The sequence below is a fragment of the Falco naumanni genome, chromosome 8, assembly GCF_017639655.2.
Source record: "Falco naumanni isolate bFalNau1 chromosome 8, bFalNau1.pat, whole genome shotgun sequence".
Lineage (NCBI taxonomy): Eukaryota > Metazoa > Chordata > Aves > Falconiformes > Falconidae > Falco > Falco naumanni.
Window position 1 is genome coordinate 51,176,599 of NC_054061.1, and position 15,330 is coordinate 51,191,928.

Sequence of the window (15,330 nt, forward strand, 5' to 3'; positions counted from 1 at the left end):
GCTGATGAGGTACACAAGCTCTCCATCAGCAGAGATGGCTTACAACTGGGCTTCTGGAAAGACTTCCAGCCAGGTGGTCAGAAACTGTTAATGAAAAACTATTTACTTCTTATCAAAACTGAGTGACATATTTCAAACTTAATTAAACCCAGAAGTATTACAGGTATTTGTAAAAAGCTTTAAAATAGCATAATTCTGGTGGTAAACCCTCACTTTCATTCACTTTTAATTCTGCTCTCATTATTTACTCTCACTAGGAAAAGGTGAGGTAAAGCAAAAATAATTTAAAAAGGGGTGTGTGTAGAGAAAAACCTACATTTTTAAGTTTCATGGGAAGGTTTTTTCTCAGCTGAAGTAGCTTGGAAAAGAAGATACTTGAGGAAACTAATGCCTATGGCAACCTCACGTGCTAGAGTAAGCTGCCCACCAGATAGCACGTGCTGCAGTCATGCCTAGACAGTGCTCGCTCAGCCTCCTACAGCCTCAGAAGGGGGTGAGGACTCTTCAGCCCTTCTCTGCTTCAGCTGAGATGCATTTGAAGGAGAGGAACTGTGTCTGAAAAGTCACACAAAGTTTGCACACAATGAGTTTGCATCAGATGAGCTCCACAGGATGGTCTTATGCGTAGTCTAACCCTAGAAATGAATACATTTTTCTTTCCTTAGAGAACTCTGCACCCTGACAGTGGGAGTTGCTCAAGGTGCGTGACCATGTGCTACCTGAACAATTTCAGACAGAAGTTCTTTCACAGTATCTCTTTTCTCTGGCCTCCATGCTGGGGAAGTATCTGACAGCTATTCCTGCAGATTAATAACCTACTTGCTTCTAAAACAAAGTGTATTATAGTAATGTATTGTATTTTCTGGAAGTTCCTGGAAAACAAACTGGTTATATGTTTACTTGTAAATGATAATCCTCCCTCCAATTCATGCCAGTTGAATACAGGCCAAAGAAGTTGCCCCAAAGTTTCCTTCAAAAGGGGGTTGTTCCAGAACTCTCTGGAAGTCCCTCTCACAGGGGGAGAGCAGAGGACTAATTTATGCTAGAAGTATCTTTACCTAGACATATAGACATGTAACTGTCAAAAAGCTCAAGGCAGGCAAGATGCTAAAAGCTTCCAGAGGTTTTCAAGGAAGAGAGAAGGTGAAGGAACCTGGACCTTGTCTTTACAAGAAAAAAAGCTATAAATTCTATTTTCAGAAAGAATTCTGTGTCATACATAACTTCATTCATACCTACTTCATACAAGTACTTCAATCTACAAGAGAAACCGGTTTTTTTCCAGCCTTGTATTTTCATGATAGGATGCTAAAAACTGTAACAACTGGCTGCTTCACACTCTGTAAGACACCAAGGTATCATGGCCACACTGAAGCAGCAAGAGCACTGTGTGGTTTTGACTTTCTGGAACACAAGCCCAAAATTTTGACCTGTACTGAGCCGTTTTCCTGTGCTCAAAAGCATTCATTAGCATACATCCAAACAATGCAAATTATGTCCATCACTAAACATCTGGTACAACCTGAGTGACCAGAGCAGGCTTGGACACCACTGGAACTTTCGTCTTCCAACTTACCATGTGGCTTTCCAGAAATGCTTGACGTCACCTCAGCTCCTTTTGCATTCAACTCATCCCCTGGAGTTGAGTCACATCTGGGTATGTGTCTCTTCATTAGCTACAGAGGGAGTATAAATGAGCACGTTAGAATGGTCATCTGGCTTCTAGACGCAGATGTCAGGAGGGAAACCCTACCCTCTGTCTGTCTGACATAAACAGTCCTAGCAGGTTTCCCAACAGGGCAAGTGAGGCATATTGTCCCAGAAATAAAACCTAGCAAGCTGGCATCAGACGAGCCCTATAGGACATTCATATGCAATGCCCATTGAGGTTGCTGCAGTGCGTGAACACAAGACGGCAAAAACGTAAAGGGATACTAGCTTGACTTGAAGAAGTAATTTCATTTTATGCCATGACACTGCAAAGTGATTGTGCTCATAATTACTGGTTTTACTGCCTAAACACTTTTTAGTACTTGAGCATCCAGGTGGATTCAACTGTGCTTGCAACTCTGCAGACATTAAAGAGGGAGACTAAATGACTGAGACCAGGGAAAGAGAACAATACTGCACTCTTGATACATGGACTAGAGCATAGCACTAGTGCTCAGGAGCCTCAAAGTCTAGTCCTGTTTTGACCACTGACCAACAAAATGTATCGAAAATGCAATACAAGTGTTCTCTGTGTCTTTTACAAAAATAATAGTGGCTGAAATCTTCAACCAGTGTAAACTGTCAAATACCAGAAGTCACTGACACCAACAGAAGCAGTATTACAAGCCAAGTCTGGTCAGCTTTTAAGAATAAGAACTTCCTTCCTGAGCATCTTTTCCAAAAGTAACATGTGATATGGCATGAATATAAGTGACACTTGAACTGTTATAAAATACATTAAAGAAAAAGAAATCATTTAAATCCAAAAATATGATTCTGATAAGCTAAAGCATACTTAGAAGTTACATATTTTGTGTCAGTAACCGTTTACAGAACCATAGCCTTAACTGATACTCAAAAGCCATTTCACTCTTCACAGTTTTCATAAAGAAATAATATACAAGGCACACTAAACACTGTTGGGCCAAACACATTCTACTGTTTATTACACATATTACATTCTTAAATAAAAATGCGTCACATAACATTTTTGCATAGATATCTTACAATATACCAATTTAAAAAAGAATTATGAAACAGACCAGTAACAAAAATAAATTTTTTCTTCATTAATAATTTTGTAACATTAACATACCACCATCATATAATACAAATAATATTTTTAAATCTTAAGACTTTTTGTACAGCAAAAAAACTGACAAAGTAATATATTTATATATATATATATATAAAAAGCTTAAAAAAAATAAAATGTCAAAAAAAGGCAGAACTGAGGGCTACAAGATTGGGTACTTCCGTGATATATTAGAAATACCAGAGTAGGCCTGAGAGAACGTGACCGAGGGCATCTCCAAAATGCACTTGTCAGACACATCTGGTAAAAGAAAAATTATAGTGCAAAATGAAAGTCCTTCAAGCAATGTTGTTTGTTTTGTTTTTGTTTTTTTTTTTTTTAAATAGGAGCATTCATACTTTTTGTTGTTGTTGTTGCTAAAAAAAATATCCCCCAAACAAAAAACTAATGTGTAGTAGAGAGCAAGAAAGGTTTCAAAGGACAAGAAAGAAAACAGGCCACTTTGCAAAGCAAGAAAAAAAATCTCAGACTGCATTATTATTTTTTCAACTAGATGAGTAGACATGCTAAACTAAGGCCTTGTTTCTAAGAGAAAAGTTGTCATGGTTTATATGCAGTGATTTCAAAATTAGGTACTTACATTGGTGCAAGAACCTTCCTGTAGAGGTATCTTAATTGCTTGAAGCATTTCCTACACTTCAGCTTAACTGCACAGGATGCTAATGCAAACTCAGTCCAGGCAATCAAGTTAATAGGTGCAGCTACAAAGTGATTGTAACTAGATTGGTATTTTAATACAGGGCAACTTCCCTGGTAGAGACATGGCCTTGGTAACAAAGTAGTGTTTAAACCAGTGTTTTGATCTACTTCCAGAATCTGACAGGCCTGGGGTTTAAAATACAGAGCGGCGGGTAAAATGTATGTTGCAAAATATAAAGATCAGCCCTTCAGCCATCAGGCCTTGCAGGGACTGCGTGCTAGCTTTTCATTTCCCCGAAAGCCCAACAATAAAGGCTAAAACTGTCACCTTTCTGTCCATTTTAGCTCGTTTTTAGTGTGTACGTGCTAAGCCCTCACACACACGACCCTTCCCACTTCCCCTCCCAATCCCCAAATTTGCAGCCTACTCATTCACGGTACACAGCAACATGTATTTTCCAGCAATGTTGAAAATTTTTCTACAGAAGCTGACATGATTCCTAAAATGCAATGGCAACAGCAAGTGCCCTCCCTAAATCAAAGCAATAGGCACGGTTGGCTACTACAAACTGTAAGTCAGTAGCTCAGTTTCCTCTTCTGTGTAGGTATATACAATATACTGTTGTACATCCACACCCACACAGAGACAGGGTGGAGAAAATGTTTCCTGGCAGTATACAGAAGTTAGGACCAAAGCACTTAAAAAAAATCATCAAAGCTTTCATTTTGAAAATCGTGAAGAGTTCCAACTTCAATTATTACACCAAAAATGCCATTAACAAGCATTAAGGAAAACTATAAAATCCTGTTTGAAAAATGATGCCTGCATTTGAAAATTTTCAGGTAGGGAAACCCATTCTTGAGGTGATAAAGCCAGCCTATCCCCCCGTCTCCACATTTTTATGTATATAATTTATATATACAACTCTATCATTATATATATAACTTATATAGCACAAGTATGTCTTGGCCTTCTTCCTCTACGGGAGGAGGAAAGTCTCAGCTTTACAAGACACATCTTAGTACATGGTAGGCTGGATTCTACAGTTCTACAATGCTAAATCTTGCCACTGAAGCCAGCGCAGAGCTGTGGAGGAGAAAGACTGACGTAGTCCACCCTAAACTATCAATAAAAAGAGACTCAAATGTGACAAAAGTAAGAAGAATATCCAACCTTGATCTGGAAAGGATCATTCAGGAAGGCGTAGATTTAATGCTAATGAAAGACAGGCAAGATTTGTCAATGAGTAGTTGTACTATCTTGGGAGGAAATAATTTTCATTTTTCAAGACAGAGTTAAATAGAGTTATTGTCAAGCATTGTTTTTTGTTCTTTGCAAAATGTGGGGATCTTTGCAAGTGCAATCCATTCTGAAATCAGCAAAAAGTACTTTAAAAGATTGTTGGGTTAGAGGCGTCACCCAGGATATGAAAGCTTAAAAACAGTCTCACTAGATGGAATGATAGGATGTGCCAAGTCCTGAATGAAATCAAGAATAAAAGCCCTTGATCCACTGGGTGCTGGCCTAGTAACATTAAATTATTTACAAATTTTTCCTCTTTTTAATTTTTTAGATTTATAGGTTTTGACATACATTAAGGGAACAGGCAGAGAAAAGGAAACACTTAAGCAAATTGGATTTTCATCAGTTTTTTCAAAAGCACCAATTATGACCTCTTTTGTACACAGATAAACAAACTATGTTAAAGAGGAGGAGCAACCTTTGTATTAGAGACAGCTAAAAAGCCCAAATTGTCTAGGGCCAGGTAAAAATGAGCGAGAAAGCCTGACTCTGTAGATATCGGAAAGGTCAGAGGTAAGATACACTCAGTCACTGCAACTATCATATTGATCAACTCCCATTTGAGCCATACACCCTTATGATTAGTTGTCTTTTTACTCCTGAAGTTAAAACAGTTCCAAAAGCAAGGACCTGGGGGCTCCTCTTGCATTCAGGTTCTTCTTCCCCATTTGTGTTTGGTCAGTGCTTTCCAAGTATTAAGTGAAAGTGTGCTAACCTAAAAAAACCGTAAACCCAATTCCAAAAGTCTGAGGAAACTAAGAATGAATGAAAAAATCCAATAATTTTATTTTCACCTTTATAGAAATATATGTTAGCTTAGGTTTCAGGTCCTGGAAACCATTTTTGAGACATCATATGGGTCTTCCAGGCTAGCAAATTTGTTTCCATAGTATCTGGTTGGTCCCTGCAGCTGCAACGTATCTCATAATCTGATATTGCTTCAGGCTGGTTTGCTAAGGGTTTGGGTTTGTTTTTTTTAAGATTTCCTCCTAAGTGTTCCTCATGAAGAAGCCTTATAAAGTTTAAGAAGGATGAAACTCTCAGAGTTTGAGAGAAACCTTACAGACCTGTCCTACAGTCTGTTCCACCAGCACAAGCCTGGGAAGAACTATTTAAAGTACACATTTAATCAGTGAGAGCTCTGACATGAATCATAGAAACACAGAAAAATTAATGTTGGAAGGTACCTCTGGAGGGCACCTAATTTAACCCTCTGTCTAAAAAACAGTTTAGTTAGATCAGACTGCTCAGGGCCTTGTCCAAGCCATTGAAAGAATCTAGGATTTCAGTCTATCCCTTCTCTTCTTGCCATTTTATCCAGGTAATATAATTTTCTAGACTGAGTACTGGGTATTGAAAAAGAACAACTCTAAGATAATGAAAAATACTCTGGACTCTGGAATGCCCTTTTCTGTTAGACCAATCTTTATGAAATACATGTCATATTTTAGGTTGCTCTAAGGGGGAAAACAAACAGAACAAAGACACACCGAAGTGTTGTTTTGGTCTAAAAAGTAACTAAAATAACAGCATCATGTGTCTTTGTAATTGATACTGTACGACTAAAATGATACATTTTTTTAGTTGAAGGTAAACCAGCAATGATTAAGTTGGTAAAACAGAATTTTGCATGCCAGGCCTCAAGACGGCAGTAGAGAAAGCACATTTCTATAACCATGTTTTTATACACAGACACAACAAATCTGATTAGAAAAATCTTTATACTGGTACTTCCTAAATGATTTTTCATAAGTTAGTTTTCAAAATAGAATCTTGTCATACAGTATAGCTCGTCTTAACTGGATAATGGAAAAATCCAGAATAAATGAATTATATCAACATTGTAACATATGAAGCACATCTTGATCTGGAATATTCTGTCTGGTTTTGATCTCCCCGTTATAAGAAAATTACTGACATATTGGAGCAAGTCTAAAAGACAGCCACCATGGAGACCAGGTTCTGGAACACGTGATGGATGAAGAGAGTCTGAGAGACATGGTCCAATCTTAGGAAGAAGAGAGTAAGGGTAGATCTTATTGCTGTCTACAAATACCTAACAGAGGTTGTAGAGAAGAAGCTAGACTCTTGGAGGTGCACAGTGGAAGAGGCAATGAAAACAAGCTGGAACATAGAAAATTCCTACGTGACACATGGAATTTTTTAAATTACTTTTTTTAAACCATAAGGGTGGTCAAATATTGGACCAGCTTGCACAGACAGGTTGTTGAATTTCCATTCTTGGGGATATTTAAAACACAGCTGGATATGGCCCTGAGCAACCAGCTCTAGCTGGAGATCAGCCAAGATGGCCTCTGGAGGCCCCTTCTCACCTGCATGATTCTATGATTGACTGCTCTGCTCCAAAATATTATTTAGCTCTTCACAAAAACTCACATTTGCTTTAGTTGCTTCTTCTGTGTACAGTATTTGTGAGATTTTTGTCTCAATTTGTTCTCATCCTACAGTTCCATGGCCTTGGAAATCACAATCTGACTTTCTTATAAAGGCTTCTCTTTTGCAAATAGGCATAAAACAAGCATGAAGGAAACAAAGTTAAGCTTCTCCTTTCTACAGCTGGATAACCCAGTCCTCAGCTTGCTTCCAAGAAGCCTTACAGAGAGGTTTAGCCTTTTCTCATTAGTCTGTTTCTACTCATAGTTTACAAATAGAGGACAACTGTACAACTTTAGCAAGGAGACACGGGGCCCAAAAGGTTCCAGCTGTAACAGATTACACAAGTTTGAAGGGCACAGCTTAAAAATCTGCAAAGAAACAAAACTTACTGTAAAAAATGAATCCTGGAATGTGTCACTAATTATGTCTTTCCAACTCCTACAAATACCAGCTGTGGTTCAAAATGTTAGTAATGACTAAGACACTTGTATATAAGCACCCAAAAACCGAAGTCCAGAGATTGACTAAGGACACCATGTACACAGTTGAAAAATATCTCTGTTTACAAACAGAAGAGATGGTCCCAAACATCAAAATTTGGCTTCAGAGTTCAAAACCTGCCACAGAGGGAGCCTGAGAAATCTCAAATCTGGTTAAGTCTCTTATTCCTCTTTTCTCTAATTTTTTTAGGCTATTTGGATCCATGACTTAGAGGTAGGCCTGCCTCTAGAACAAAATAATCAGACATTTCAGCATGGTTTTTTTCCATGGGGCCCTTGTTCTACCATATTTAAATAAGATGTCAACAAGATCATACATAAATGACAACTGGAAGTAAATAAACAATCTTGCTTGATTTTTTCCATTTTAAATAGAGTCTGGTACTTAAACTGTCACTTAATAATTAAGGTTTTTAGACTAGTAATAGCATGTCTAAAGGCAGTTGTGTTCAGAGGTCAAAGGAGGATATTTATGCAGGTTCACAGCCAATGAGTATCATAGTGGTGGGTTTGAGAGCACACACTGTAGGACACGACAGTAATGGAAGTCTAGGATTCTCTTATCCTTTTGTTAATCTAATGCACTGACTGGATGCTCTACAGTTTCACACAGCTGAGGTTTCAGTTCCCATTAGACATCTGGCAGGATGCTCTATATATTCCAACACAAATTGGATTCTAGGGCCCTCAGTCCCAGTGGAACAACTGGGTGGAATGGCCATAAAAAGTATGCAAATACAGAACTAGAGAAATACGAGATTGTCAGCAAGCAGTGCTCCGCAATTTTTAAATGTATACATATATATATAAGCATATATATATACACATATAGAGTATAGTTAGTTTTAAATCTTTGGAATAAACTCAATTTCCGTTCTCTCTCTCTTTCTCTCTGTCTTTCTTTCACTCTCTCTCTTGCTCTCTCTCATGCTTTTATTATGAATGTTACATCATTGTCCCTAAAAGATGGTTAGATTTTGGTCCATATTTCATGCCATATGGGCCAGACATCGTATTTCCCCCCTGTCCCCAAAGTGTTCAGTCGACAGTCACAGTGTTTTGTGAAAACTGTGAGGAAAATCAGCATCTTTTGAGCAAATTCAATCTCTCACTGGAACCAAAGGTTGTAAAATGCTGAGAATTCAAGTGCCAAGGATCCCGGTGACGGCTCTTAAACATCTATCGAGTTTCTTGTTTTCTCTTTTCCCCCAAGAGTACAGTTTTACCTCCCAATACACAAATTAAGGGAAATATTTAACAGTCAATGAGTCAAAACAGTCAAAGAAGGGCAGTTGGCTAATACAGTATAAAAGAGCAGCAACCATTTGTGGACCACGTGCTGTTTTGTTTCATTTCTAGACACATCTTGTAGGGATGGTCCCAGAATATACAAAATATACAACCTAATGACCACCTGCCTGCTTGCATAGGCCATTTTTATGGTCCTAAATGCAGTCTTTGGAGTCAGGGCCAGTGCCAAATAGTTTCAAATGCAAGTTATGGTAAGATAGATGTTTTTGTTTTTCTTTTGTAATGAAGACTTTAATCCACTTTGAGCCAACAAAATCAAATTATCAATAGGATTGACAAGGTGAGCATGAGACCTCCACTTCTTGATGGTTCACAGAGTAGGCCAAAATGGACCTCTAGGTTAATAATACTTTAGACAATCATTTGGAAAAGCCTCACTGCTGTATATAAATTCCAACCCTTCCTTCACCGTTCACACTGTTACATTTTTTCATTTAGGAGTGGGCTACAGCATCAACTTGATGAATGGAAAAGGAGGACTTTAAAAGGCTAACGCTGAGTGAAGCCACTGTACTTGGAAGAGGTTCTCGATTTCCCACTCAAGACACTGGAGTAGGATTTTTGGCTTGGGTTTTTTTTTGTAAGATGCTCAACAAACATTAGCTTTAAATTAAAGTCTGCAGGTGCTCTTTATGCAAACAAAAGTCTAATATTTTAAATTGGTTAATAGAAGAACAGCAAGAAAAAGCAACAAAATTCATCACTAAGTCACTGTGGGTTGTGGCTAACATGCTCACATGATGTGGAAGGAATCCTGTAGTCATGCCTGTGTGGCCAGTCCCAGACCGATATCCAGGTGAAGACAAGGAGTTCTGAAGATCACTTGTTCGTGAAGAAAAGAGAAAAAATGTTTAAGCTTCCAAATAAGCTTTTAAAGTTTTTTGTTCAGCAAATAAACAAGAAGTCCTAGCTATGGCAGTAAGGTGAGGCCTACAGAGATATTAGGTGCTGTTTCTCAGGGGTTTATCCCTTGGCCACTTAGCCATCATGGCAGCAGCTTCCAGAGTCCCTAGTGCATACATTGTGCAATAGCCAAAATAAAAATTAAAATAAAAACAACCAACAAAAATATAGTCCTCCGTGAAGTCTACATAAACTCAGGCCAGAACGAGGATATTTGTGTCACAAGTGTCACTCCACAGTCTACTGCCATTAAGGCCACTGGTATTGACTTAAAAGGATCTCAATAGCTCAGTTCTAGGAAGAAGAACCAAAACCAAGACAGGTCAAACTGTCTGTGAGAAGTCTGACGCACTGAACATTAGGAATTCTCAGACAAAGAACAAACGAACCAAGAGGTTAATTTTGGCTACCAAACTGGGATTTGGTTTTCTAGGTCATTGTTTTCCCCCCATCTATTTAAAAAGAAAGTTAGTGCTACAAATATGCAACTTCAAGACGACATATTCTCCTATTGAGTTGCACTGAGAAGCAAGTTAAATAAGCCCCTCCTACTGCCGTCCACCTGCAGGGAAGCCTCCTCTGTTTTCTCTGATTTCCATTGGCAGAAACAGGAGACAAATCCAAGAGAGACGAAGTACTGTAAGCAATTGTTCCTTCTCATTGACTTCACCTCTATACCACTTCCTCGCCTGCATCTTCTCCCATCCAGCTGGGGCAAGGCATGAAGAACCAATGTACGTATTGAAGTATAATTGGGTGCATGACAGTGTGAGCCTGTGGTCTCTGTACAGAGGATTACATGTGATCAAGTTCTTTCTCCTGCAAGGTAGCACATTGTAACTTGAGTTCCACTTTCATCTCACAACACTTAGCTCAGATGACATCCATACCAAACTGATTGATATTTAGATGTGTCTCTTCATGTGGAGGGCGAGGTGATCAGACCTGGAAAAACACCTGCAAAATAAAGGAAGTGGGAAATCAAATAAATACAGGTTCCTGCTCCTTCCTCCTTATGTACAGGAGGAAATATATATCCAAGTTTAGAGACATCTCTTGTATTAAGCATGGTTTGCCACCAAACCCTGTGCGATTGACCTCTGTGACCACAGATGGCCAATATCCTGGCTCTTTGGCAGCTAAATAGACTACTCTTCTTTCTCTGTTCCCCTCCCTCTCTCTGCTTTCACTGCATCAAACATCAGGGAAGAGCGCTCATGTATGCACCTGCAGTATAAAATCAAGTATTTTGTGTAAGCGTGTGTGTGCATGTAAAAAAACGAAATAAAACAAGTCAGTTTTGCTCAAGTACTCAGCAACACCAGTTTAAAAAACCACCACCTTTCTCAAATGCCCAGAACCTGCAACAAGCACAGAGGTATGATGCCAGTTTTGAGAGCTGAATTCTCATTTCCAGCTCCAAACTGGAAGGAAAACTTTTAGAATTACATTTGTCTTGTTTTAGTTTTGCATGTTTACCATCCGCAATGAAAAAGTATATTGGAAAAAAAGATGTCATTTTTGCTTATGTCAGATGCACTTTAGTGTAATTACAGTCCAATATGCTATTGAAATACAAAAATGAAAAACAATGCAACTTCATTGAGCCAAATACTTACTGCTCTTAAAAGTCTCTGTTGTTTTCTGTAAAACTCCCTAGATAAGGGGGGCCGACAGCATCCTGGCTCGTATCGGAAATAGCATGGCCAGCAGGGCCAGGGCAGTGATTGTCCCCCTGTACCTGGCACTGGTGAGGCTGCACCTCGAATGCCGTGTTCAGTTTTGGGCCCCTCACTACAAGAGGGGTGTAGGGGTGCTGAGTGTGTCCAGAGAAGGACAATGGAGCTGGGGAAGGGTCTGGAGGCCAAGTGTTATGAGGAGCAGCTGAGGGAACTGGGACTGTTCAGTCTGGAGAGGAGAAGACTCAGAGGGACCTTCATGCTCTCTACAGCTACCTGACAGGAGGCTGTAGGCAGGTGGGGGTTGGTCTCTTCTCCCAAGTAACATGCAATAGGACAAGGGGAAACAGCCTCAAGTTGCACCAGGGCAGGCTTAAATTGGATATTAGGAAAAATTTCTTCACTGAAAGGGTTGTCAGTCATTGTAAAAGGCTGCCCAGGGAAGTGGTTGAGTTACTGTCCCTGGAGGTATTTAAAGATGTGGAGAAGTGGTGCTTAGGGACATGGTTTAGTGGTGGACTTGGCAGTGTTAAGTTTACAGTTGGACTCTATGATCTTGAAACTCTTTTCCAACCTAAATGATTCTATGATTCTATGAAAGCTGGTTCAGAATTTGGAGATGACAATCCATCAGCCCACACATCTTTCCCTTTCTCTCTGCTGGGAATCTGGGTGGTAATATGTGGATGTTCATGAATGCTATCTCCCTGAAGGATGTTGAGAGAAGATGAGGTATTATCCCTATTTTGTAAGAGTGAAAACTGAGAGACAGAGAAGACAAAGAAATTGTAAATGACACAACAAGTGTGGTAAAACCAGAAAAAAAATATGCCAGGAATTAAGCTTTCAGCTTCTGTTCTTTATCCACAAAGCCATTTTTCTCCATCTCATAAGGAAACTTAATGTTTTGATATTCTGAACATGTAGATGGATGCTGATGAGATGGACTTAGAGTGGCAACCCTAGAGAACTAGTTGAGTTTAAGGGCTGGTCTAAACATGAAGTTAATTGAGAATAAGGTAGGGCATGAATTTGAAATGAAGTATCTATTCTTGATTAACTCCCTCTCTAAAGGCTTATGACTGCCTTCTTCTGAAATGACTTAATCCACTTGGGAAGTGGGTTAAGATAATCAGAATAAACCAGACTTACTCCAGGAGAAGAGCAATACCACAAAGAGTCAGTCAGGAATTACTATTCTAGAACAGCTGCCTTGTAGTAGACGAGCTGCAGGGCGCTCACAGCAGCACTCACAGCAGCCCAAATTCAGGCACTTCACACCAAGATATTGTCAGAGTGATCAGGGGAGTAAGTTCTCAGGAGAACGAGTGCCTTCCTTCCCTGTCATTCAATATATACCCCATTTTATCAAGACTGCCAATAAGCAAGATTATTTTTTCAACTTCATACCCATTAGAAATGGGATTGAAAGCACCAACCCATTTCACATCCACTATCACAGTGTCATTAAACATACGTGTGGCACCAGAGAGCAAACCGCAGGACAAGTGGGCAGTGGTTCTGGCTGCCTACCCCAAAGCCCTAAAACGGAGCCTGACTGTCAGAGCGGCAGGACTCAGACACTCTCAGAAATTAAACTTCTACTAGATACTTCAACTTGAGCACTATAATATGGGAGGTTTCCAAGTTCCCTGCAAATCTTGGCTTGCCTTCTTTCCACCCTAAGCCACAAGACACTGGCTTATTTATTTTCACTAACAGAAAAAAATCTATTATAAATATCATACAAACCCCACATATCTGTGGCTTTTGAATAAACTGCTTTTGTAGGCTTCGAGGGCATCAGGAAAAGCTACTTCCAAAACTGAGTTGTCTGGAATGTCTTTTCACTGCCCCACAGATTTAGAATATAAAAGAGCCACGGATACTGGTCTTGAAGAATATCCAAATGGCTTATTGTGAGAATCTGGATAGCTCATACACGGGAACTGAATGTATTTCCAAAAAAGCAGTAGCTGAGTATTTCATATTTTTCAGAAAGAAGGTAAAAGAACAAATTAAACTACTACTCAGCAAAAAAAAGCCAAAACTCAAAGATTAAAAAAAAGAACACTCAATCTAAAGGCAAACACCCAGAGGATAAACACCCTAAGCAGAGAAAGGCTAAGAAAGAGAAGCACTATAAAAATGAAGAGATTTTAAATAGTTAGGGGATCTTTTCTGTCCTGCTGGCATCATTCCCCATCATGGGCAATCTACCTGCATCTACACGCAGAGATCAGTGATCAAGAGGTTCATTTTTAAGACAAAGGAAACTCATAAAAAGGCAAGTTTTGCAAGAAAAGGTAGACAGTCATCTTCTGTGGATGAGCATAGCTGTGCTCCATCAGCTGTCCTCTACTGATTTGTAGCAGCTTACAAGGGGGGTCAATACCTTCAGAGTGGCAAAAATTCAAAAGAAAGACTTGAAAATAGGATGGATGCTGCATTCCTCCAAGCTCCTACATGAAGCACAGTGAGACAGACAAGAATCTGACAATGGGCACTTGGCTTTCAACACAGCAGGCTCAGCACAGCTAGAATTTTCTAGCCCTAGGGTGCCAAAATACACCCTTGGACCAACATCTCTCTCCTCAGTCTAAACTGAGAAAGCAGCATGCTCGGGCTACAAGGGCTGCCAAAACAAAACAACAGCTTGAGTGGCTGCCAAAAAGACATGCACCAGCTGGCACTTCAGTCTAGGACTAGTCATAAGACCACCACCCAAGCATGGCTTTTCCTCTCCAATTGTCTCTAGTATAGATGCAACCCAGGAAAAAGTATGCTGAGTCACAGCACAGCAAGTTCAGTTAAAAACATTGATTCAATACATTGTTTCACACCAGAAACCACTGTATTAGCTTCTAGTGTATTTTTCAGCCCTGGAATATTTTTATAGCTAATAAAATGATACCGTATTTGCTAGTTTACAGCTAATAAAATGGGACAATACTAATTCTCCACATTCTGCTGACCAATTTGGTTAGTTCTACCTTTTGGTAAGGCTGGTGGATGTGGACATTTATTTTCAACAGTAAAACAGTCCCTACAAAATTTTGCAGCTAAATCCCGCTGTCAAAAAAAGCTATTGATTAGTGGACACGTTTTTTTTTCCTTGTACAACTACAGGCAGCAGTGGAGGAGGCTTCACAGGATAAACTGTCAGGGGAAATTCCTTTCTTCCCAAATTAAGAAATAGCAGCTTGCTGGTCTCCAGTCCTGCCTGTGAGACAAGACCTTGCTCCACACTGCTGGCTCTACACCTCTTCCAGTTCCAGATCAGCTCTGAATATTGTACATGGGCCCATCTCAATCTTCCCCATCGTCCCACCCCGAGTCCAGATCTTCTTAGAAAGGACAGTTTATGCTCGAAAAGATACCCTAATTCTGAAAGTCATACAGTGTTGCGTGATACATAAATTTCTTGCTCCCAAACACGATGCCTTCTTTTCTCTTTTTGCTCTATCTCCTTAGCAACAAGGTATTGCTTGGCACTGAAGCCTCTGCAGGAGTAAGAGGGAAGGCAACTACAATGAGAAGAGAAACTATTGCTCAGCCATCTTTCTTACCAGCTGTGGGTTCTCCACTGTGGGATGTGTTCATTCCAGCTAAATATGCTGTTAGCTTGCTTTCAAAAAGGAAACCACGTGTGCATGCACATGCACACACACACACAGAGGAATATATACCCCAACAGTCTGGCACTATGCTGCTGTCTCCTAAACACATTTATGCAGAACAAGCAAGTGCCACTACCCTGTCATCCTCTACCCCTCGGAGTGCTGAGGGCTT

The 15,330-nt window shown here is 39.7% G+C and overlaps 1 protein-coding gene across 4 annotated transcripts in view; it reads right to left on the minus strand.

Moving 5' to 3' along the window:
* The window catches only part of KLF7 (Kruppel like factor 7), a 111,981-nt gene that overhangs the window by 43,799 nt on the left and 52,852 nt on the right, over positions 1–15,330 (minus strand). Inside the window, exons 4-6 of one of the 4 annotated variants that reach the window (XR_005829346.1) lie at positions 10,422–10,816; positions 9,694–9,778; positions 1,577–1,676 (exon numbers count right to left, since the gene is read on the minus strand). Coding sequence is in view for 1 of the 4 variants with exons in the window: in XM_040603856.1 (XP_040459790.1) it covers positions 10,765–10,816 (52 nt within the window). In the remaining 3 variants the exon portion in view is untranslated. Of the gene's footprint in view, positions 1–1,576; positions 1,677–2,628; positions 10,817–15,330 lie in introns of those variants that run through there. The other 3 variants (XR_005829344.1, XR_005829345.1, XM_040603856.1) reach the window with 3 other exon arrangements.